Source organism: Notothenia coriiceps, unplaced genomic scaffold, assembly GCF_000735185.1.
Source record: "Notothenia coriiceps isolate Sejong01 unplaced genomic scaffold, NC01 NC01_scaffold00024830, whole genome shotgun sequence".
Classification (NCBI taxonomy): domain Eukaryota; kingdom Metazoa; phylum Chordata; class Actinopteri; order Perciformes; family Nototheniidae; genus Notothenia; species Notothenia coriiceps.
Window position 1 is genome coordinate 123,529 of NW_011357531.1, and position 26,911 is coordinate 150,439.

General features: G+C 39.3%; 1 protein-coding gene across 1 annotated transcript in view; it reads right to left on the bottom strand.

Moving 5' to 3' along the window:
* Nucleotides 1-26,911, bottom strand: part of pcdh15a (protocadherin-related 15a) — a 76,991-nt gene that overhangs the window by 12,782 nt on the left and 37,298 nt on the right. Inside the window, exons 16-21 of the mRNA XM_010783224.1 lie at nucleotides 22,237-22,365; nucleotides 14,806-15,111; nucleotides 13,425-13,655; nucleotides 10,925-11,041; nucleotides 7,176-7,316; nucleotides 6,024-6,136 (exon numbers count right to left, since the gene is read on the bottom strand). Of these exons, the coding sequence (XP_010781526.1) occupies nucleotides 6,024-6,136; nucleotides 7,176-7,316; nucleotides 10,925-11,041; nucleotides 13,425-13,655; nucleotides 14,806-15,111; nucleotides 22,237-22,365 (1,037 nt within the window). The remainder of the gene's footprint in view (nucleotides 1-6,023; nucleotides 6,137-7,175; nucleotides 7,317-10,924; nucleotides 11,042-13,424; nucleotides 13,656-14,805; nucleotides 15,112-22,236; nucleotides 22,366-26,911) is intronic.

Here is a 26,911-nt window from a genome sequence, read left to right on the forward strand (position 1 = left end):
CTCGTCTCCTGACCCAGACATTCATTCTGGTTGAAGATCGGCACATCTAACAATACTACATCATGCGATCTCAGACAATAGCTGCTTGCAACTCTCTGTGTTATCAGTGAACAGATGTAATACGGGAGTTTACCCAACATGGCTTTATAAATAAACGTGTACCAATGACTGAGCCTCCGTACAGTAAGTGATGGCAAACCTGCCTTGGCATACAGGGTACAGTGATGTGTAAGTGCTTTACAACTTATGACAAATCTCAGTGCACTTTGTTAGGTGGCATCTAACTTGTTCAGGCAATGGGCAGGTGCATTCATATACAAAAAATCACCATAGTCCAGCCCAGGTAAAAAGGTCACAGTGACTAGCCTTTTCCTGGCCTCAAGCGAGAAACAGGACTTGTTTCTGAAAAAGAAACCTAGGCTAACCCTCAGCTTTTTAAGCAGGTTATTGACCTGAAGTTTAAAAGTGAGAGAATCATCAAGCCAGATACCTAGGTATTTATAACAGGCAACCACTTCAAGTATTATTCCTTGCGCAGTTACAATATCCAAAACAGACTCTGGTGTCTTTTTAGCTTTTGAAAAGAGCATTACCTTAGTTTTTTCAACATTTAAAAGAAGCTTTAGTTCAGAGAGCTGAGTCTGAATAATGTTAAAAACAGTCGGCGATTTATTTTGGTTGACAGCATTAACAGTTAATTTTATTGTTTAACCCAACTTTAGTATGTTCCTTTGTCTCCCCTTTTAGTGTTCAGTGTCTTCCTGGACAGGTAAATATTTCCCTTTGTTGAATTTCTATTGTCCTTGAGACAACATGTTGCTCATCAGACTCATCACACCATTTTTGATGAAAATGTCCAAGGCTCCAACTCACGGTCATGGTGTTGGCTGACAATCACCACATCACCTGCAATATTTGTCTGCATCTAAATCTACTGTTTATAGTTACTGGTCATTTTCTTGAAAGTTAGCCTTTAATTAATAATAGGTCATACTGCTTTTCTTCCCTGGCATTCAGCACCGACCTTTGGCTGATATGTGGGATTTGTGCAATGAATGTGACTTGGCGCCTGTAAGACAGCCAAGTGATGCCTGCCTACTTAGCAGAGACAAGTGAAAGGTCAGTGCACTCCTGGTGCTTAGAGGTTCAAGACTCAAGTCAACAGATTCAAACCTGCGGCTGAAAATCAATCATGCCCTTCAGAAGAGTGAAAGCACTCCACACCTTCTAGCTGTGATTCCGAGGAGGGGGGATAACATGAGAGATGGATGGATAAACAGAAAGAAATAGAGAGGACTGAAGTTGTTTTTTGTAATGTATGTTTTCAGTGAGGCATGACGACAGCCTGTGGGAAAGCACACTATAGGGTTTTCAGCTAACCCTTTAAATGCCTTGCAATGAGCACGGATGAGTAGGTTGTTAGCACCTCTATCCCTTGTGTACATGTCTGGCAAGACAACAGTTGAAGGAAAGCTGCCATGAAAAGAGCTGTATGCTATGAAAGCACGTCATCTGCCTAATTACTCAAGAATTACAGCCTTGTCTGAATTGGAAATGAGGTATAGATGGATTTGTTTTCTCTAGAAATAATAAATGCTATTTTTCTGTAGATGTCTTGAAGAACAGATGGAGGGCACACAGAGTTCACATCTTCAATATAATTCCTATAAAATGAGCAGTCGTGTTTTTTCCTTCAATTTGACAAGTCATTTATTGCTTTTTCTATAATGGTCGTCGAGTCAATTTTGGCTTGTATTTCAAGCTACAAGTTAGGTCTACTTCAGGTACTGTGGAGCCATTTGTGAGTGCAACTGCTGAGAACATTAAATCAATGGTTACCCTGTGGTCAGGCATCCACATAAAATGTACACAGGCAGTCTCCATGGACTGTAAATATCAAGAAACTGCAGGAAAGAGACATATAAAACCCCAAACTTTGAGCTATTACCACCGACATGCACATTCATGGCCAGAGTAAGAATGTGTAAAGGAGAAATGGGAAAGCTACAGCTCAAGGCTGAGACAAATTATTTCTCTTATCTATATAAATGGCACCTTTTAAGATTATTATTATTATTTATTTCGATGTTTGCGTGGCGGAGCAAATAAAATGCCTTCACAGTGATTTCAGCATACTGTCACTAATTGTGTCATTAGTGGGGTGGCAAGTATAAGTAGTGACAATCTGTTTGTTTATTGTAATAATACTCAATGTTGACACCGTTGACTATGCTAACAGTACAACTTGGTGCTCTTTTCATTCAAGGTTGCCAGACTGCATATTAATGTGACAGGTATGGCACAACATCTGCTGTCTGTGATTACAGTGAACTAAATAATGGCTTAACATTTAATTCCCAAATGATATCCTCTTCAATCACTTTGAATACCAACTTTTGAAATATGATATAGCGGTAACATACAAACAACTTCCTCTTTAATCAACTATACTTTAATCATGCTATTGAAAAGCACAGATGTAACAAAAAAATGTATATATAGTGATATACTTCTAGTGGCATGTGTTTAAATGACAATTAGACTCAACACAAATAACTGTTTAGGCCAAAGAGGTTAATGAGTAATATGTAACAAATTACCATTTAATAACACCAAGCACTCAACTTATAATGTAGTCACGGATTTATAGAGAGATGCACACATCTACAGGCACACAGAATAAAGCACACAGAAAGCTACAGTGAGGAGAGGAGCAAAGGGAAGACAAAGTGAGAACTGACAGAGAGAGAGAGATAAGCCGAGGAAAAAAACTCAGGGGATGTTGGGGCTTTTGGATGGGGGGGGGGCTGAAGGAGAAGGAGAGCAAAATGACATACTCAGGAGCAGTGAGGCAAAAGTCTCATGTGATTTAGAGTAGATTTAGAAGGGGAAGTGCTGCGGGGGGAGATAAGCAGCACGGAAAACTGCTCAGACCACAGGTTTGCAACACTTGGGCCAGAGAAGTAGCCTCAGTACAGGAGGCAAATTCAGAGTGGGACCATGTCAGATAGCAGCTTATCCCTCCTTGTCTCTAGCCACACACACAGTGGAAATACATATTCATTCCCTTCCCAAGTGCCCAGTGCTAAAGACTTCCCCAAAGGATTGAGTCTGTGAGTTCAATGTAAATGAGCATTCACAGTGGTTGAATGATAGGGCTCTCAAAAGGTCTCTTCCCCCACCAAAACATCTAAAATGTAATATCTGTGTTCAAGCCGGTTCAAGCACATGAGCCATACTTCATTCACATATTCTATTTGAAATAAAAAAAAGCAATTGATATAGCATTTTAATGATTCAAAAATGAGTTTAAACTGCACAAGGGATGTTTTGGTTAGTAGTTGGAAGGGCTGCATGATAAGTTGTATTTCAATTAAAATCATTGCATCTATGCAACTTCATTCTTACATGACGACAATCCTGCTGTAAAACAATTAACCGGTAGATCCACTGTTAATGTCTGCCTTGATAGACTGTGCAGTGACTATCTACTACGTTTGAGAGAAATATAAAAGTAACAGGGTAAAAAAAAAAAGCTTTGACAACCATTAAAACACACACTTGCAGTAGATGAATTTATCAAGATGACACTATCAAAGCCCTGACAGGTACCAGAAAATACCTTTAGTAAGGTGTATTTTGGAAGCTGAAGTTTGGGCAGGAAATGCTTCTGGATTGCAATAGAACTGAAGGTAAAAAGTTAAAAAGATGTATAAATTAAAAACACTTATTATATAAGTCACAGTCATAATCTTGGGTATAGATCCAAGCAAAAACGAATGCAATAAATATTTAAATCCAAGTTTATTTTCACTATGAATTGTAGGAGAACATTTGATTTGAGCAAGAATATTATTATTCTTATAAAATAATCTCAAAGTAACCCCTGCAGGGAGCCGTGCATACTGTTGGCTTAACAAGCTGTTATAGCACTCATACAGATCCAGCAGACACAGAGCAACACTGCCCTTCCAGTGGGCTAACTACTTTCACATCGACAGATACAAACTCAATATTCACTGTTGTTTTTGGCCCTAAACTAAAAAGCTTAATGCGTGTAAAGCGCATTAGTTGGTTGGCGATTCTCTGTAGGCTCAGCAATACAAGCAACTATTTGCTAACAACTATTTATCCTGATGCAGGTTTAAAACAAATATAAGGTTCTGAACAAACACATGTCTCTTTAGAAAGAAACAGCATAAGGTGTTTTGCTCAAACCTTTAAAAAGCCATGGGCAACTGCTGCTACAGTAGCATCTAGGGTATGAACCATTTACTTTAGCCAACAATGACTAGGAGCCGCCTATCTCCCTCTGACAGATGGAAGGGCCCCGCTATAAAGCAGGAGTAGAAATCATTAAGTCAGGGAAAGCCCTGCAGAGTTGTTTTAATTGTGGGCTCTGAAGCTGAAGGGATAGCTCACCTGATTGCTGCCATAACTAACTACCTTTACAGAGACAGATGAGATCTTCTGTGGACGTTTAGAGAGTGATTTGTGTTCAGGAGGATCCTCAGGGAGAAGACGATATAGGAGAGCTAGAGAGGCGAGGAATGATGAGCAGATTGGACGCTCTCCGCTGGAGAGAGCCTCAACCAGCAGGAGAGGCTCGAGCACCTGGCTAATGCTTTCACAGCTCATAATTTATAGCAGGCCTGGCACTGTGTATGGTTAGCACTGTCAATATGACGCCTACAGAGGTTGGTACCTATGGTCCTGACCTTCTGTGTGTGTCAGACACAGCACTCATTCAAAATGTAATCAATGGCCTTTCAAAGGGCTATGCTGCTGCGCCTGTGTATCAATCACCGAATAAAGCTGAGCAACGGGAGAACGTGAGCGCACACACAAAGTGCTGGATTACAAAAGATGTATGCAGTGCACCCAAACTCATCCGTTTAAGAAATACACGAGTACCACCAACACATCACACTGTCAAGCGGGCACTCATTGTCAAAAGCAAGTCAGATGTAAACAAAGAAAGACATACACCTCAACTGATGTGCTGACAGGGTTAAAGTTGGGGCAGGATTTACATTACTGTGTTATGCATTAAGGCATATCACATTATGTTAAAGAAGAAAGTCTGCCAACTCTTAAGTAAATCAGTTAGTAAATCAATCCACTTAAAACAAGCATTTCTCTAACTCCCGGAGACTGCATTGTGCCAGGCAACTTTGCTACCAGGCCATAAAAAGCTTCAGGGTCAGTCTAGAATCTCCTCAAAGTGCAGAAGAGCCAAATGGACAGCAACTGTTAATGCTAGTACTCACAAGCATTTTCATTATTTCATCACATCATGAGGAGGAGCTACAGCTGGAATGTTAATAATCCATGTTTGTTTTTAATTATAGACAACTTCTTGGACGCCTCCTGAGTCACAGTACAAACAAAGCCCCGTACAGCCGTGTATCGTATGTGTAGCATTAAGTCATGTAAGAGCACTTTAGATTATGTTCCCTCATCCTGCATCTCTCTCAGCCAGTTTAACAGTCTAAACACTTAATCTTGTCAAAAGCGACTCTTAATAAACTCAGAGGGAAGCTCGGCTCAACCCTCAGAGAGAAACAAATGCGGTTTACAGCAGTGATGAACTGCAGCATCTAACCTGAAGCGCTAATGCATATTTATACTCAAAACTCATTAATCAGTCATGCGCGGAAAAGACGGCACGATAAAGACGGAGGCAGAATCACAACTGGTGCCACTGGCTGAGCACAGTAATGGGCAGATAGCTATCGTTATTACAAAAATGATAAATGTAGGAAGAATAGTGACTTCACAGCCATTCCCCGCAGTTCAAGGGAGAATATATGATTTACCTAGAGATGAAATATTTATGAATGTATATCTGAAGCTGAATGGAAGATGTAAATGTGTGAGAAGGTGTTTTTGAGATACTTTGTCTACTCTCTCCAGCCTTTATCACTGTCCCTCCCTGTCTGGCGCTTCAGCCTAAGCTGCTCTTTGATGTGTGAATGTTCAGGCAGAGGCAGCTGCATCAACAGTTTGTCCAGCAGACGTACCTGTACTCTTCCTGGGTGAAGATCGGGATGCGGGAAGGCTGAAGAACAGTGATCTCCACCATTGTGCTGTTAGTCTTCACCGGCTCTCCATCATCAAAGGCTATCACAAACAACTGCAGTGGGCAGGAGAGCAGACATAAGCAACCCTCGCATGCAAATGCAAGCAAAACATTATTATTATTTTCCACCACACTACCTCTCACTACACAAGTAATTCCCTTTCTGAGGTTGCCAGGCATTTTTCATACACATGTTCTGCATCCTAATAAAGAAAGACTGGCAAAATAGGATCTGGCAAGCAGCCTGCAAATCTCCCAGAGAGCAAGTATGAATGTATTGATCTGCATTCATAGACTGTGGAGACTTGAGCCTCGGGGGAAGCAGGGGGGAGAGGGTCGGCAGGAAGGGGAGATAGGCAGGAGGACGCTAGACACATTTGTAAAGAAACTAAGAAATAAAACCAGAAAGTACAGTGGTAACAAGACAACATGGGAGGGTAAGCGGCACATTTGGACCTTATATCCCCATGTAACCTGCTCCCAACTAGACATGTTCCTTTCTTCTTGAATCAGCAAAAAAACAACAACATGTGGAGGGACTTCGATCGATCGATAGGAACACTCAATATTACTGGTTACACAAGAAAGGCAATACCACTGGGACAGTAATTATACCCTAAAACTGTTGTTTGATAATAAAAAAAACAGCTGGTTGTCACTGCAGCTTATAGCACAGTAAAACCCATAGACTGTATATATAAAAATAGTACAACATGCAAGGCAGAGAGCTGAATATGAGAAGCAGCCAGTGTCTATGCTGTTTAAAAGAACACTGTGATTATCTTATTCCTGACATACAGTGGAATGGTATCTTAAAGATATTTTTTGATCAAATAATACATTATACAAGTCAGAGCCACCATCATGATGTTTTAATTGTCCTCTCAACATCATTGAATACAATGACATACATCATTCAAGGAATCCTTGAGAAAAGTTGAATTAATTAATAAAAGAAGATACATTACTGCCAAACCTGACAGTATAGCCATTAATGACAAGCAGTGGACTAGGTGTCTTGACTAATTAACAGTATAATAGTAATAGCTTGGAGTTAATCATCACTATTCACACCATAATTACTGCCACTGACCTTAAAGGTGACACTGGGCTCCTCATTGAGGTTGACCTTAGTGATGATCCTTCCAGTTTCCTCTTCCACATCAAAGATGCTCCCGCTGTACGGTGACATGTCCAGGTCCACTCTGTAGCGGACAAAACTTGCCGGAGTGCCCTGGAGGAAGGAGAAAGAAGAACATGAACCACATCAATCCAAACATCCAGACACCACCTTTCACTTTTCACAAAAAAACAATCCAACGGTGAAAATGAGAGGGTATGTCAGAGTTATCCGGTTTTACAAATTTGACAAGGGCGAAGCGATATTGCTTAGACATAAAACTTCATTGCTGTTACATTTTGTGTCCTCATCATGCAACAGAGCTGAAGTAGTTTAATGAGAAAAGGTTGCTCTTCACTGTAACCTGAAAAATCACCCTAATTTCTCACTTCCCTCTCTCCTCATCAGACAGTAATGTAAACCATTCATTGATTCAGACTTTTTCACTTTCATTTTGAATAAAAAACTTCTCCATTAAACCCACCCTTTTAGTCTCCAGAGTAACACACTTTTACATTCATTAGCAAGAGTCTGGACTTTAATGTGACCCTTTGATTAACATCTATCATGGTCCCTGATTACTAATCATCTCTATATCTCATTTTCTCCCAGTTTTCTCCCTTTGGACCCCAAATCCAGTCTGCTTCTTAATAAGCTTTTTAAAAGCTCTGCTGCCTTTGCCTGAACTGATTTCCCTCCCAAGGGACGAGGGTAAAAACCTGGGGCTAGAGAGAGAGGTAAATCCTGTAGTGGCAGTGGATCCCTGGGGAGGCTTACTCACACAAATGTGTCTCTAAGAGGTTGAAAAACTATCTAAGTGAATTCACTAAAGGGATTCTCAGAAAAAGGTCCTCATCTCTAAAAGCTCTTCAACTTGTTTTCTAACATGAAATGGAAAAGATGGCAGGACAAGAACATTCATGAAAAGAAATCTCCAACAAAAGAATCTCATACAAGGAAGAGCTTCACAATGATGGCAGCACATAACGTTATAAATATTTTTGCTCAGTGCTAACCATATTATGAACATTTTAGTAAACTTATTTTTCATCCTACTAGTATTGCATGTTTGCCTTTTGAAACCCATATGTCTAAATTAGCTTTAAAAGGTCAGGAACAAATAAAAACAAACCATGAAATAATCTGTATTAAGACAATAACTACCCTAACTAATAACACAATACCTTTCAAATTGGGTTTCTCATATTAACCTGTGCATACTGTACAAATCTAAAGGGAACGTTTTTTTCCAGGATCAGGAAGGAGTAAAGTGCTGAGATACACTTTTCCAGTAACATCTGATGTTGCCCTCCTCTGCAGACCTTTTCGACTCACAGATTATTCATCTTTTATGTGACAGAGTAATTGTCCCGGCTGTGTCATTAACATTGCAGATATGTGACGAAGAATATAGACATACAGAACTTGCATCAAATAAATCTTGCTTATTGCAACAATAATGCTTTTTTATTCATGAATTGCTTTTCTTATATTTTTTAAAACACAAATCCAATTATCTTTAGTATAAAACAGCCAGTTCATGAATTAACAAGCTCAGAAGCACAAAGTGACGCTTCAGAGACACACATTGCAAAAGCAAGGCTTGAGCTGAGAGAGTGAAGCAGCAGAGACAAAACGTTCAAAGAACTTTGTTTTTATTAGGATTGTTTGAAAACGACTGATTTATTTGATTTGCAAGTTACTGAGAGACCAGTGAAGAAATAGGGGGAATCTCATCTTCACACAGTTCTGTGCTGTGATAAACGATGCCACAGAAAACATGCACATGTGTGGAATATCTGTGACCCCATATGCTCAGGCAATCTGCGCTTTCATGCAACCTCACAACCACTTGACCTCAATGCCATGTTTCAGCCTCCTTGAGCGGAAAACTGTATGCGCCAGAGGCTGAGGAAGTTTTCTGGACTAAGCTGCTAAAAAAAAACGTTTTAGTAACAAATAACAGTATAAAAAGCTTCTTCCTGGAACATTTGTCTCCATGGTGATCAACCCTCTTATTCAGGGTGATATTAATTTGGAGGCTAGTATCGCTACTCCCAAGATGTGGGTGGGTAGATATTATGCCCTCTTTTTTACATTTAGGAACAAATAGAAGAGGTAATGTACACCATTATAACAGACAGATTATGCATTTTCCGTGTTTGTCGCATCAAGACTATAAACCAGAGTGTTTCCCCTTCTCGCTTTCTTTCTTTGAGCGCGCAGGTTTTTAGGAGCCAGTGTAATATTGTGTATGTGTTTGTGCGTGTTTGTGTGTGTACAACATCGTGTGTATATTTAGCAAGCATTAGACTAAGCCCTTTTCAACCAGAGGAATCTATGACAGGTGTCCTGTCAATAAAATGCTTTGAGCTGCCAAATCCAGGTCAATAAGAGACTGGGTTAGTCCGCTCCTGTTAGAAAATCTAATCCCTCTGTCTGTCAAACCACTTCCCAGAGTCATTCCCATGTCTCTCTGGCTACCGCTATGCTCATGGTAACACAATGATGTCTTACATATCATTTGGGTCTTAGCACTGTTGAATATTTTTTTACTAAGCAAGATTGCTGTATGAGAACTGCTCAGGGAAAAAAAATCCTGTAGCCTATAAGGAGAAAAGTTCACATTAAAAAGAATGATTTCATGGTTGCAAAGGCAGTGAGGGGGAGAAGGGGTGGGGAGGGGAAGCAGGAGGAGGGAGAATCACCCTCTGAGAGGAGAAGTGAGATGTACAGCAGTCATTGTGGCACTCTAGAGATGTTTTACCACCCACAGCTGGGACTGACAGGCCTCAACATCCCTCAGCGTTTACGTGCAGCAGAGAGTACACAAGCTCACCCGGCCCTGGTGAGATCCTATCAGGATGAGGGCCACTAATAACAAGCATCAAATCCAGCCATGCAGGGCTCCACTCAAAAACACATTCAGAGCTGGAGGCTATTAGGACAAGGCAGGCAAGTCACTGGGTGTTTCTTATTCCCCCTTTTCTCTCAGTGAACATTGACAAAAGTTTTGGTGAAATCTCAAGTGCAAACAAAAACAAAGAGGAGATGGGAGCAAGAAGTACGCTGACTCACCAAGAGCAATACAATATTAAGGTGGGTGGAACTGCCAATAAAAGAAGTTCAGCTCAGGTGAATAACATGAAACCCTCTCAGGACATGTGCTATCCTAAACATACATCTGGACAGACCTGAAGTAATAAACTGGAAAGGTCACAAGATTAATCTTCTAAGCATTTGTGTCATTTCATTCCTTGGTTTGCAGATTCCATAAAAAAGGGAAATAAATCTTCATAGCTCCAGTCCCAGGAGAAGCTGCTCAGATGAGGGGAAGCAGTCTGAGGAAACATGATGCTGTCTGAGGCAAGTGATGGATGACTCATACAAGCGATGGCACTGAACAAGACCCCTTTACAAAAGCTCTAATGAGAGCATCGGAGTGTTGAACACATCTTTAAAATGCATTGTGTGAATGCTAGGGCTGACATTGGCTGATGTTCTGAGTGCACAACATGTAGTGAGTAGGTAAAATGCACAAAAGAAGGCTTTTATCTCCGTTCCCCTTATTAAGCACACAGTTTGAGTCAACATGCTCGGTGTGCTTTGAAATGGAAACACCCCCATCTGCTAAGACTTGCTTTTGCTGATCCGTTTGTTGTGTATCTTTCATGTTTATAATATAAATGTGAAGTGTGACAAATGTTGTGTTTTATACTCACTGGTGGGTCTCGGTCCTCAGCAAAAACAGTTGTGATGACCGTTCCTTTCTCTGCATTGGGTGCCACCATGCCTGTATACAGGTCTTGGGTAAAGATGGGGGAGAAGTCATTCATGTCCTAAAAAAAAAAAAGAAGAGATTAAATGAATGTTAGTGTATCAGGTACGTTTCCGGGACATTTGTTACCATGGTTTCATGAAGTTATATGACATTATTAAGTCAGCAGAGAAAAGATTGTTCAGCCACAGACTGCAGATTAACAGGTTATAGAGAACAGGGAGACGGATATGCTTTCCGTGACAGACCACATTTGGCAATAAAAGGGTCAAATACATTTATCACCGTAGTCTACGGCTACTTTCGCGATGCTGTCTGCATGCCCCAAGGTCTGTACTGTGTATCAGAGCTGAATGTAATGACATATAAACATATAAATACACTGTTAACTGGAATAATTACAGGTAACAAATAATACATCCATATTCAAAATTGAAGATATACAATTAGCCCTTAAAATCTGAAAAGTGTAGCCGGCAGATCAAAAGTAAAAGCTACAATATGAACATTGAACCATTAAATGTATTCCCCCCCCCCTAATATTAATGTATTGGTTATAAATAATGACATCTAATTAAATTGTGAAAACATACTCTTACTGCCGCTGTGAAATTGAGTAATCCATAATTAATTTATGTTTTTTTGTGTTTGGTATATCTATACTGATACGTGACAAAACTAGTTATTGTGTTAAGGATCCGAATGGTAATCAACAACATATAGTATATATGTATTGTAGGTTTTTAAAGAACAGAAAGAAAATAAGCCTAAATCTTAAGGCCCCTATGGTGCATTTACGGCTTGATGAGAAGACAACCATTATCAAGGTTTTCTGATCTATTGAATTTACAGTCTGATGTTTAATTGAAGACATATTGATCTCTTACTCCATATTTTTTTGCCCCTTTAGGCAATGAAACTGTTTTGTTGTAATTCAGTAATAAGTGTGATATATTTGTGATTCAGCAATATGCTGCTACACAGAGCACATATGGGAACTACACACCACCACTGCTTTTAATGACCTCTCCCAGTAAATAATGGACACCAGAGCTCTACCATTTTATTGGCCTGCAGGGAAATGCATTCGTGTTAACGGAGCAACCCCTTTCTTTGTGAGAATAAAAACTCAGGAAGCCATTCACCTATCTCTCAGGAATAGGTTATCTCTGTAGTATAACATCGGGAGTCTGATCCTCCCTTTTCTTGACTTTTCTGTTAATGTTTCATAGTTTTGACTGAGCCATGGGCAACAGTATGTGTTCTCTAAACTCAGTGTTGGAGGGCAGCCTCACTTTGATCTGAACACAGGTTCAGCGTTTCCCAGCAGAAAATCTATGATTCGGCACCTACTTTGAACAACAAAGCCCGATCCTCGTGCTCCACTTGTTAACAGGACACATGCACACACTTGGGTTTGCTTGAAGCATATACCTGTGCCACATACAGCATCTTTCCACAAAAACAGACACACACCTATACCTACAAATAAAAGGTGCCTGTCTTACACTTCCACAGTACAAAAATAGAAGAAAAGTTTCCCAAAGGGTCATTCAGGAAAAAAAAAAGACTCGCAGGAAACTCAGTCCATCATTGTAAGGCATCCGACAAAAGGGACGACAACAAGATAACACAAGGTGAAATCAAACACAAACGACTTCAAATAACCCTCTAGAGGTGTTGTATGAGGAAGGAAATGGAATCAGTGGAATCAGCTCCAACTCCCGGTCCCCGAGAAGCCTGCGTGAATCCATTACGCTCATTGTAATTCATGTCTGCAATTTAAAATAGCAGACATTGGATTGATATCAGCGGCTGTGCAATGCCTTATCCTATCAACAGGTCTTGGGTGAGAGCACGAACACTGCAACAAAGCTTGTCCTTACCAGAGGACAAACTCACTCTCCAGGGTTGGCAGGCCATGTGGCGAGCCTGCTTGAAAAAAGCTCAAATGCTCTTTTCCACTCAGGGTAATAAAGAGAGCTTTATTATGCAGAAGTTGAGTCCACTAGGGCTTGAGTGAATTTCTGGAGCAGAGATTAATGTGTATGCAAACATTTAGAAGCGCAGAATAGCTCACAGACTGAAAACAAGGGCCCGTTAACACACACAAACGCGCACACATAATAGTACCACAACACAAGGCGTCTAATCCTCTCGTTGGGATTCAGCTGTGTTAATCTCTTGAAAGGTTGTAAAGAGAATACAAGCTCCTGAAAAACATAATTGCTGTCACAAAGCTAATGGCTCATTGAGATCTGAAATAAGCACTGTGTTCAAGGCAAAAACAGCTATCCATCAAGTTCTCTTTGTCCTGATGAACTCTGCTGATGAGTCACCACATATTCAGTGCCAGAGCTGTTTCCTGAGGGACAGAGAGGAAAAATGGTAGGAGAATAGATCAGAGAGAGGTTCTGCTGGACGGACCATCCAAGGGCTCTTACCGTGATGCGGACCGTGACTGTGGCCTGCCCAGGAGGCATGAGCCCTTCTTGGTCGACAGCTTCCACCTGGAAGGTGTGCGAGGCCCCCATGCCCATAGCTGCCAGGTCCTCAAAGTCCAGTGTCTGCAGCACAGCTAACTCCCCCGTGACTGGGTTTAGAGAAAACAGCTGCCTGGCAGATTCAGTCTTGATCCGATACGTGACATTGGAGAAGAGGTCCGAGTCCACCGCCTTTGAGAAGTACAAGTGCGGAAAACATTTAATACACATTAAATAAAACAGAAGACATGTGAGCAGATGGAAAGAGAGAGGAAGAGCCGAATATATGTTCTTACACATATATAAGCACTGTGGCTGTGGACAATGAATATTAATGTTTATATTTTAATTCTGCATTTTTATGCTGCAGGGGTTACTTACTGTACATCAAGCATTTATAGGTTCCGATTAAATTAAACCACTAAGGGGAACTTAAGTTGGTCCTCAACGCATCAAATCTCAACTCTCAAAGTAGACATAATTCACAAAGGCTGCAGCAATGGAAGATTAATAGATGCAGGTTATAGATGGTGGAACATGTAGTTGCTATGTTGTCGTGAGGATGCAAATTCCACACAGAGATACACACAATATTTATTGGTCCACACACAAAAGAAAAAGGATATACATTAAAGTAAAAGCAGTCGTTTTTCAAGCTAACAAACTCATCGACTCCTCAATTTCTTCTCATGCTCTTAAGTTGTTTTGCCCCCTGTGTCTGTTAAAGAGTTGAGATGATGTTGTCAAGGAGATTAATGGTGTCACAGTGCTACTGTCATTTACCCCCCTTCACACTCAACTCTCACCCCTCTGCTTCTCACCCTCCCCCCTTACTTGATCTCTCTCTGGGAAAATGTCACTTTCAATATACCAGCAATTACTTGCCTTCCACCACTCTGTGTTTGATCTGCATGCACATAGTGTCTTCAAACTTCATTTCCAAAGTGTTTTTAAAGTTGTGGAACGTTATAGTCATGTTTGCCAGGACAGATGGACAAATTATCCTCTACAAAAGGCTGGTTACGACTTGAGTGAAAGCTAGCTTCATGTCTCATTCTGTTTGAGTCTTAAAATGCCCAAAGAACTGTCATGAAAGGGGGACAATCATTGTTTTCTCTCTGCTGTGTATATGAGGCTGTGTATGTTTCTGTCAGTGTAAATCTTTCCGTCTGGAAGCATCTGACATTTAAAAACTAAATTGCCTTCATTTGAATTTACAAGATGCTAAAAGCTTGTTACAACAACTGTAGTTAAAGCTCTCATGCCACATCATATAAAGGAAGACATTTAAGGACGGAAAGACAACAATAACTTGAACACATTCAAAAGTAGGCCTACTTACGCTTAGCTTTAGGATCACAGTCCCTAAAGGGCTGTTCTCGGGTACGTTCACCACATAAGTTTGTTGGGAGAAGACTGGGCTGTTGTCATCGATATCCATGACAGTGATTGAGAGGGTCAAGGTGGTCCGCCGTGGATCTACGGCCCCATCTGAAGCTTCTACCACCAGGTCAAATTGGCTCCTGCGCTCCCGGTCGAGAGGCACTCTTGTGTAGATGCTGCCATTAGCACTGATTGTGAACAAATCAGGATGATTCACAATCCGGTAGCGCACCTGGCCATTAAGCCCTGCGTCTGGATCTGTGGCCTGAGGAACACAATCAGAAAGCTATCTGATAAAAGGTATATCATGTAAATACACCAGGTTTGTTAAAGGTCCCCTGTTATACTGTTGTTCATCAATATATTATAGGTCTCAGATATATTCAAAACATGTCTCTGAAGTGTTTTGCTCCAAATACCAAACAGATCATGCATTGTAGCATCCCATAAACCCCTCTGTTTCAGCCCTGTTTAAAAAATGCTGATTCTCTGTCTCTTACTTTAGATGAAAATAAGGAGTCACTCCCATTACATTACATTGCATTTAGCTGACACTTTTATCCAAAGCGACTTACAATAAGTGCATTTGACCAGGAAGATACAAACTTGAAGAAAACATAATCATATAAGTACATCAGGTTTCATAGAGCCAAAACATTTCAAGTGCTACTCAACTGGCTTTAGATAAGCCAGTCCTTTATTAGTATATAAGTGTTTTTTTACTAATTCTTTGTTAGTAAATCTATCGCTCGAAGTGGAGTCGTGGGAGTCCCCACGCCCCTCTGCGAGATATTTGGTTAAAAAGAACACAATGGTGCTCTAGGAGGAGATGCAGGTGTAAGGTGGGCAGGTGTTACCTTGGTTGGTTATTGGCTAATGGTTACACAAGCCAAAAAATCGTTATGACATCATAAAGTGGCCATACTCTGATCACCTCATTTTCAGACAGGTTTTTATATAAATGGATCAGGACAAAAAGTGAGCAAATTTTTTTTCCTGAAACTTTCAGAATCTCTTAACACATGTTTATGTATAAAATACATGGACAAGTGGATTTTACATAATAGGTGACCTTGGCTGCTCAATTAATCGTATTTTAAATTGCAATTACGATTATGGCTTGCAACGATTACGAAAACAAAGTAATCTAAATAAAACGATTATTTTTGTATTATTATTATTACTTTTTTTATTGGTCTTTTAGTTGAATTATACTTAAAGTTCAGGGTAATCAACTGTTAAAAACATACTCTTCACATTTTTTTTCTCCAATAAATTGATGTTTTCAAAGTAAATGGATAATCGTTTTTAATAATCGTGATATCAATTATTGACCGAAATAATCGAGATTATGATTTTTGCCATAATCGAGAAGCCCTACCTTTAAGTCAGTGTAGGAATACAGGAACAAATAATGACTATTCATAATAATTAATATCTCACAATGGCGTTCTTTGCTGATGTGGTTCTCAACTAATCACCAATTATTACAGCTAAGCTCTCAAAGCAAGTTAGTGAACTACAATGCCTGTAATTCACTCCACCGTCCTATCTGCACTCGTTTGAGAAGTGTTCTTTGCCAATGTAAACTTAACAGAGACATGGCGTGAAATATGTTCTGGATGACCAAATGGAAGCATAATAGTTGGCTACTGCTGCAATGGCCATTATCTTACAGTGGACAGAGAGACTGCGTATGCTGCCACAAATCTTTAGTAGTGGGCTTGCTAAATGAAACATCAATAACAAAGTCATCAATAAACCAACCTGAGAAACTGTGGTAATAATAGATAATCCATTTACATCCATTAATAATAGCAGAGAGTGATAAATATTCACCAATACACATGCAAAGTAATAACACATTTCCAACTGAAATGCAGCTGTATTTCCCTTTAAGCAAACAGCTGTTGTGAGCTTAATGTGATCCATTATATGATCCATTAGAGCCTTGTTTTATGTTAACGCCTCACACATTTAAAGGGGCTTCAAGCAGAAAGCCATGTAAGCCAGACTGCTGCAACCGAGTGGAAACAACTGTTATACGTTTGAGTGCTAGTTCCTGTTATTCATGTTGAGATTAGAGTCTTTGTCACAGACTCATTAGAAGTCATTTGTAAGTTCAAAAGGCCACATCCCATTTTCATGCAAACGCTGCCTTGTATCAAAAGGAAATTCTTGAAAGCTAAACCATCCTTTTAAAGCTCATTTGTGATTCTTCTAACAATTCTATTCTAAAAAATAAGAGTACAGTACCAATTGAAAGAAAGAGAAGTTCAGAGACCTTATCTTTACAGAGCCAAATTGAGGTATTTTGTAACAATCCTGCTTGGCAAAAAAAAAAATTATCTGCTGAACAAAATGTAATCCCTGTGTGGCTCGTTATCATGCCTGTGTTTACACATGTGTGTGTGTGCGTGTATTTTCATAATCCAATGGTCTCCTGTGTGGTAGTAATTCTTTGTTGTAACTGAGAGAGACGGAGAGAGGAAGGGGAAAATAAAAAAAGTACTAAGGGAAATTAAGCCACATTTCATCTGTTTCTTTGGCAATATTTGATCAACCTCAGTGCAAGTGAGGACAAGGCAGCATAAAGAGAGATAACAAAGAGAAACATTGATAGAGGGAGAAGGATACACATTCACACATGGCTGCAGAAAGCCATCCCCAATTTGTTTTACATGATGTGCCTGACAAATATTGAAAGCCAAGGCTAAAATTGGACCTCAGCAATATGCCTTTGCAAAGCAGACTAAAGCATATCATGTCAACATGTGCATATGGATCACTACGTCTCTGTGGAGATTACATAACAAAAACAAGACACTTTCAGTGCTCCCTGCCTTGTAAGGGGTGTTCTCCAATTAATTCACGGTCAATAAAATCAAACTGCATATTTACATAGCCTCCAATAGGCACAGTGCTGTATGTATTAATGAAGTCTGTGCAGGGCAAGTCCCAGGCAACATGCAGCAGATGTTCATTGACACTAACAAAGACAGGCCTTTCTTTTTATAAGGCCCTGTTTAAGACTGTAGAGCTGTTGGTTTAATTGCTCACCAAATTAATTAGCACTAAATTACAAAGCCATTTTTGTATTCTTTGGCACCAAAAAATAGCATGTTCTTCATCACTCTGTAACAGCGTGTGGCAGTCTTTCATCAAGTTTTTCAATAACTTGGAGCTGGGAACTGGCACAGACTTCAGGTTGTGAGCTGGTGGGCAGGCTCGGTAAATCGATTGTGGGAGCGGAGGAATATCCTGCGTGTCAGGTGGTAACAGCACAAAAAGCAGCTTGAGCAGGTGGCTACAGTCTTTAAAAACCAAGCCCACGCAGTCCTCTAATATATACCTGAACACTTGTCTCCTTTGTGTGCTGCCTGCGTGGGTCCAGTGTATTTTTTTAAAAATTGTTGCATTTACAAAACAAGCATTTTCAACGTTTAGAATGATTGATGCTAAAACCTAAAACAAATGTTTAAGTGTCCTCTGTGAATGTAGGCGAATTATGTTTGGCTGAACCCTGGGAATTATCAAAGACTAAATTAGCACTCAACAAAAACCTGCAATGTTGTGCTAACAAAGGGAAATGCATCATATATAATCCTGCAAATGAATTCAATTAGAAGCAGGATGAAAGCATCAAACTCACTTAACTAAGAAATATGCTTTGTGAAAAATAAATTACGTTACGTTCAACAGCCTCTCCAATCAGCAACAACTCAACAACATGCTTCCATTATGTGTCTGACTAGAATACTAATTGGTTTGTCCCCTGGTCATCTGCATGCTTAGATTATGGCTCCCTGCTGTGAGCAAACAATGTGGGCTTGTATTTTGCAGGATTTGTCATCCACAGAACAAATCACTACAGAAAATATGTCAATTGCAATATCCTAGTAAATCGTCTGTGTTGGTAAAATAAGAAAAGGTGGGAACAAGTTCCAATTACTCTAACGATGATCCAAGATGCTTTAGGGCTAGCATTAAGCTACTTTATAGCGTTATGCATTTGCCCGAAGGCTTAACGTTGACTGCATTATGACTCTCTGTCAGCAGGGAATTTCAAGGCGCTAAAGAAAAAAAGAAAAAACTGATTATAAAAGAAACAGTCACATTTAAGGGGGAAATAATTCAATCACCCAATACCATCATATTTCAATCAGTCAGTCTCTTATCCCTTCCTGCATTTGTCACTTGACCCCTTACTTAGTTTGTCATCTAAAAACAACTGTAAGCTACTGATCTGACAACATCTGTTTAATAATACTGTGAAGAAAAAGCTCCTAAACAAATCTCCATATAAAAAGACATTATTCCGACCCGTGGAAAAGATAAGGGCCTGGACTAGGGGGATGAGAGATGAACAATTAAGTTGTATACATTTAGCGATGAAGCTTTTTGTTTTTCCCATTTAATCCATTGGCACATGGAGTTGTGTTCCCCCCCCCCATGAACTCGACATATCTAATATTCAATAATTGCTCCTCCTTATTTGTTGCAACCCGAGACGTCAGAGTCTGTTTAATAAAAGAAGACCTTTAGTTTTTCCCACTACACTGCTGTGTTGTATCATTAATGGCCTGAGAAACTCTAGGATGCCTTAATGGGGCTAAACTGAGAGATAAGAAAAATGCAAACAAGTCACAAAGGGGCATTTTATTTTACATTGCAAACAGTTATTGGCAATTTGAATATAAATGCTACAAATGGGTTTATTTAATACATTTAGAGCCCAGAGTTATATTGTGAGTTGTCTCCAGACAGCTTGCCTGCATCTAATACAATCTTAGAGAACAACACCAACTATTGTGTTATCCTATTTAGAAGCCTCCCTCTGAAGGGCATGGTCTCAAACAATGTGTTATGAGCAGATCTCATACAAGACACAAGAAACACAATAGTAGGTTGTCAATTAAATTGCATTGTTGCTTGTTTGGTGTGAGTGTATTATACATGTTCACTTGTTATGAAATATAAAGTTTAATGTGTATTATTTATTATTAAAGTACCCTTTTCTATCGCCTCTCAAAACTTGGCCTTCACAAAAGGCATCGAATTCATTAAAATAACAAAGTCAATGAAATTGGACAAGATAAAAGAACAACAACTTAAAACTGAATAAATGGAATATAAATGTGTTATGAAAAAAGGAATTGTGTAGTTATAGAATAGTTTCAATGTGGTAATACGTTAATCAGGGGAAAGAGGACAGAAAGTTCTTAGATAGATTTGAAAGTGGCTAAAGTTTGGTATATAAAAATATCAGTAGTTTTGCAAGATAGAAGCTAAAAATTGCTGCACCACATACATTTCTGACACTGTAAGATAAAGGTAGAGAGGAAATACCGGATTTATATTCTTTAAGCATATCAAAAACGTATTTATGACACAAGTCATAAAGTGGTTTGTAAAATAAAAGCAGCTTTATAATCTTTTATGGCGACCTAGGAAGCCAGAATAAAGATTTAAGAGTAAGTATAATGTGCTCAGTTCTCCTGACTCTTGTAAGAACTTCAGCAGCAGTTGAATGGTTGAAAGAGCAGATAACAGACGACAGCAGCAGCTCATTCAGAATGAGATGAAGGCATGAAACAGGAAGTGTAACCTCTTGTTCTAGCATGTTGTCAGCAAAAGGACTAAGGGTTACTGCAATGATTGATTTCTTAAACAAACATTTCTAACATAGTGTTGGGTCTTTATTTATATAAGAATATATTCTATATTTTATTATTTATATAGAAATAATATCTTTGATTTTCCCCTCTGTAACTGAAACATCTGTTTAATGACCTAATACATCTATGTGTGTACTGTCTTTTGAATCAGGTGTCATCTGCGTAGCTACAACTTTTCATATAGGAGGTTTGCAAAGTCAACCTTTAGGAACATTGTCCAACATATCCAACTATTGGTATTGTCACATGTTCTTCTCAAATGTCGGATCATAAAAATTACATTGTTCTAATTACCTGAGATTTTATGAAAAAATGTTGCATAAAAAAAAAAATCCTCGATCAGCAACAACAGGCTAAGCTGTAGCCGCTAGATGTGCATGGAGAGCACAATTGTGTTGAACTAAGTACTTTAATGTACTTTTCTTTCAGTCAGAAAATCACATCCTTGGTTCAAGTTGGCAAGGAACCAGCTGAGAAAACCTTCCGAGGCAGGACAGAGAGACGGAGACGGTGGGTAAGTCCTAATCCAGCTGCTGGCTGCGTTTGTGAGGAAAGCTTAACCCCATTCAAACACCAAGCTTCATTCACATGTCCTTTTGTCTAATTTCACAGTTCATAAACTTAAAACATTTTCTGGTAGTCTATTTGATTACCTACTGAAAAATGTAATGGGATGCCTCATGTTGAATATATCCTGTAAAATTAGACTATTATGACAGTGTCTGTTTACATTATGGCAAATGTTTTGTTTGCATTAGCAATTATAAGGATAAGGAATTGTCATAGCACAGAAGCAAAATATGATTTTCTGAAGTGATGACAAAAACATTTAAACTTTTTGATTGGTAAACATTTGAAGCCAGATATACTGAACATGGAGATATTTTGGAAATATCACCGCCTACATAGAAATACAGACACAGATGTTAGAATTAAATCCTAACTCGTACGTAGGCAGCCATTATCTTGTCTGAGACTCATTGATATGTAAAACAGTGCAACTGACTTACTTGATATACTCAATGTACTGCTCATGCTCATTAGCATGGGCAAGTCATTATCAAACTAAATATATTCATCTCACTGGGACCATCATTATTCCATTTTATTTTCTGATTTTGTGGACCTGGATCAAAAAGCAATTTCTGCAAAAAGCTTCAAACTCTTTTTAGACACAGACTGATTTTGTTACTTCCCTCAACCAAGCCATATAAATCCCTCTGATAGATACTGGTCCACGGTTTTGAAATGTTACTCTGAACTGTATTGCTTTACAAAACTAGGTTTCAAAACAGTAATATGCGAGGAAATGTGGGGATTTGGGTACAGGATCTATTTGCCTTTATGATACTTTGTAAGCATGAACTGTACTGTATATGCAGATAATGTCTCCTGTTATTATTACATAATTAATCCACTGGCAAACATCAGGCTAATTAATCTACAACCGTAATTAGAAAAGTCTGGCTGCTCAGTGGTGCTGAAACAAGCAGGTCAACAGGGATGCAGCTCACATCTGACCATGTTGTAAAATGTCAGGAAATATGTGAACTGAGACCCAGTTGTTACAAATTATCACAAATGACATGTAGAGATGAAACAGTGGAAATAACTATGTTAACGTTCTATGGATGGCTACCAAACAGGGATAAGTGGACCTAGGTTAGCGAAGCAGCTCATTAACGTTATAAAAAACAAGACATCACACATACCCTGACTTGTCCGACAAACAAATTGGCCTCCTCTTCTTGAACAGTAAAATTAGTGGTTATGGTCGGGTCAAACTCCGGATCATTATCGTTGACATCAGTGACGACAATGTTCACAGTGGCAGTGGATGTCTAAAGAGAATAAATAAAGAGCACAATGAAATACAGTGTTAATCAGTGTTACTGCTTTTAGACGACATCCTGATCAGGAAATAACTGGCATTTAAAGACACAGTCTGTATAGAAAGGACTATGAATAAAAAAGTCCTTAAACATCCAGGTGAATTAATGATAAACACATTATAATTTCAGTTAGGAAGTATTGATTTCTGAGTAAAGAAGTGTACTCTTTTCTGGATATCGAAGATCAGAGGTGGTGGGCTATGATTATTTCCATAAAGCTCTCCGCACTATTACCCTCATAAATAATTCCTTACATAAACAGCAGAACCATTTGGAGTTGTAGATCTGTAAAGAAATTGATAATGAAAATGTAAATTTGTACGATACTTAACCCATCCCAAACAAGCTCACAGAGCTGCTAAATGACTCTGTCTTGTTAATACTTAGAATTAAAATGAATGTCAAATGACTTGCATCCACATAGACAGTGTCACAACCCCTATCACAAAACTATTAACTGTGTGGAGGGATACGCCTACACACATTTCAATTTTGTCAATGATATCAAGCACCCACACTAAAGATTTTTTTACAGAAAACATTACGTATTACTTCAGGGTGTATTGACCTTCTGCACTCTGGGCAGATGTATTTAATTATTAAGATCACAGTGTTGCAGAATTGGCTGGGCCAAGTATCTGGGATAAAAACATGAAATCAGATCAACCCTACTCCCTTTCTGATTTTACATTTTTACTTCTAGGGTCAGGGCACATCACGCCATGGGTAATAATTCCCGATCAAAACACATTTATTTCAACACTGGAACTTTTTATGGTTTTCTAGTACGTCTAAGTTGTAGACAACATTTTACTCATGTTCACACTATTTAAAATGATATATCTGCGTGTGTTTGCATCATGTTTGTTTTATCTCAAAGCAAAATCCCTCAAGCGTCATTTGAGGTGTTCATTAATTTGGAAGGCCAACGTGATGCAATGTAATGTGGTTCACCTTCAAACCATGACACACACACACACTCCTATAAATCAGCATAGAATAATGGCTAAATATGTGTTATCTATAAACTCTCTGTGCACTGGGACAAAGCTCTGTGCAAATAATGGCATAAGTGGTCTCCTTTGGGGGCGGGAGGATTGGCGGGTTGGCCCTTGAAAAACGACTCATAATGCAGCAGTTTGAAGTTGCCCTGGCAGATGAGACACTCATCGCAGCAATGCCACGAAGGAAATGACCTAGTTAATGTCACCTTCATCTCACTCTCTGTTGGGAATTCCTCCATCATTGTTGTTTTCTTTGTACTAGCTTCTGAGACATATAATCATTCCTTTCATGAGTGTCTTCAGATAGCAATCCATGCTGAAAACCATCACACATCATGCCACTTGTCTCCCTTTCACAACCAGGATACAATTGGACGCTTCTCTTCATCAGTCAGTGATGGTATCTACTTATTTCAAATTTCACAGAAGACCTGAAGCCAATTAGCTTCTCCATTCTGGCGTGGGTGTTCTTATCAAAGGCAAAAATCCTTCCCTCTCTAACCATGAGTGTGATTAATGAGTTCTTAATATTTATTTAACATAAAATAGTTAGAGCTCTGTGATGCCTTCTGTCCTTGCTGTCTGAAACATCCAGAGGTGGCTGAAGGTGCTTTTCCCTTTTAGTTACAACCCTGACCAGAAGTCATGTTGCAAGGACTGATATAATCATGTTTTTATGTAGATCCTCCTCTAAGGGCAAGAACAACTCCTTTATCCAGCATCCCTTTTGGGATCTGAGTCTGCTTGGTGGTTATGATTACAGCTTACACTGTTGAGAATGCACAATTTGAAATATTCCTCTTTCTCCTACTATATTTACAACTTCACTTTTCTCCTCCATGTTTGCCAAAATACTTTACCAACTGGATTTGCAACATCACAAGATCCCACAAGAGTAGCTACAGCTGTTGAAATTGTATTAGCAATCCTCTACTGGTCGACACATTTGACCCTAAAGCGGTATATTCTGTCATATTGCGCTATATTTTGTAAACATTTATTTAAAAAACACATACTTTTAAAAAGACTTAACATTTTCAAAACTCAAGAAATTGTGTTTATCAAGGATGGTACAGAGGTGGTATGAATGTGGCTTTCCGTCAAACACCTTGATAGCTCTCTTGTGCAGCTGTTCTCTGGGTTTCAGGTGTGTGGCTCAAGCAAACGACCAGTTTGTCAAACAGTATTCAATGTGGGATAGAATCATACAGTGGAGATATGACTTTGCAGCATTGACAGTTAAGAAAGGTCTAATTTGTTTAAAATGTTGCAAGTTGAATTGAAGTGTATTGGATACTTTCTTAATATGTTTCTTAAAAGTCAAGTTTGAGTCCATTATGACTCCAAAATACTTAAAGTGGGGGACTTGTTCTATTTCTGCTCTGTTCAAAAACACATTGGATCCTTCAATTTTGACTGGTCGTTTACTGAACATCATGCATACTGTTTTTTTTGCATTTAACTAAGCAAATGTTGTTCAGCCAGTGTTGAACCTTGAATGATTATTTCTAGTATTATTCTAAGTATTATGAAATGTGTGTGCATGTGTCACGTCAGGGGGGAAGACAGCTTGCCCATCTCATTGGGTCAGGTTCCCATGGTTACTAAAGTTCAGTGGTAATTAGACATCCAAATCCCTGGACTTCTTTTCCTTTTCTCTGTCACTCTCTCCGCCCTCCTCCTGTGCTTATTTTGATCGTTTCCCTGTCGCTAGACCTTTCTGGCAGCACTTCGTCTCACTGAATGAATTCCTCACCCTCACCCTCCCGCAACCCCTTCACCCTCTCAGTCGTCCGACTTCCTTCCTGTTGTGACAGTCCTGCCTTTGACATTTAGCCCACAGGCAGCCAGTAATTCACTCTGCGGACGACACATTTCGCACAGGTAAAGGGTGTCAGCTTGTACAATCTGTCCATCAATATTAGGACAAAGTGCAGCGACTTGTGGTTACCTCATTCTGTGAAGCAAAGCCCCATCTTAGACTCTCTTTCTTTGATTTGCTCTCTGACCTTGTCACTGTCCATCTCTCATAGCCCACCTTCTCTAGCTGTGTCATTTTGCACTCTTACAGTTCTGGGACAGTCAGAAATACTGGGAGCGCATATGCTCTTTTTACAGCTCCACTTGACCGACTCATGTATGTTGCCAACAGATGACAAGGAGCTGTAGTTCTGAGTGTTTATGTGTGCACAGGTGAGAGGGTGGCAATCAAGATTGCTCCAGTGACAGCTCATCAGCTAATGTTCATTACCTATCACATACAGCATCTTAAAAGGAAACCACATTTCACCTCTGCATGGAGACGAGACAGCTGTGAAAACTGAGCCAACTGAGGTGAAGTCTAATTAAATTAAGACGGTTTTTATGATTATCTGCTCTCGGTGGGAGACGGAGACGCAAGCACTCACTTTCAGTTATAGTGTCTGCTGTTTCTCTAGGCTGAGTAACAGAGACAGCTCAGTGAGTGTAAACACGCAAAACTCACAACTGCTCCTGAAGTCAATGGGAAGTGGATTCAAATGTTTCAATTGGAGATCGGTTACTATCGATGGAAATACTACTCGGATGAAAATATCCCTTCTGTAGCTGTAAAAGAGATATACCTGTGAGGATAACAAAGTGATGTCACAAGGGTTGTCAGGTGTGTTTTTTGGAGCTTGACCCATATTAGGAATGGGAACTAAAGCTCTGGGAATATTGCCTTTTTTTTGCTTTAAATTTGACCATACCTTTTTTAGAAGTGCAATATATAATCGCTGCACTTCTTTAAGAACAATCTTTGTATGTGGGATAGCCACTGTTTGCCATCGGAAGATGGATAGAGATACTGGTGCTTCTTACCCCTACTTTGCAGCTATATACCTGCATTGCATCTGCTTTTACTCTTGATCCACTTCAGTCAACTCTGCCTATCCACTTTGCCTAATATGTATTAGAAAAAGTATGAATAAGTGGTATCTTATCTTATATTAGCACGATAAGCTACAATAAGGCACTGCATTTATTTTATGGCTTTTCACAAATCCATGAAATTGTCTTAATAATGTCTACTTTTCCCATGTTTTTCATCTATTATTCACTTATTTTTTCCTCATATTTGAGTTTTTTTCCATGGTATCGTTTCAGAATCAATATCAGGACACATAATTGTATCAATGAATAAATAAATCCCACTTAGGGAAAATCACACATTATCATTTCCATGTGGACTTAAATAAGCAGGCAGCCTTCATACAATACAATTATATATAGCACTTTAAACCTCCAGACCAAAGTGCTGTACAGGCAAATAAACAAAACATACAAAAAGTAACACAGCTCAGCTCACACACCATAAAACAAGTATAAGTAAAAACAATAGACAATTTAAAAGCAATAAAAGCAACGCTCTAAAATATGTTAATACGCTAAATGTTTCAAACTCAAGGCCCGGGGGCCAAATCAGGCCCTTGGTGGATTTAATTTCGGCCCTCAGGATAATTTCTAATTCC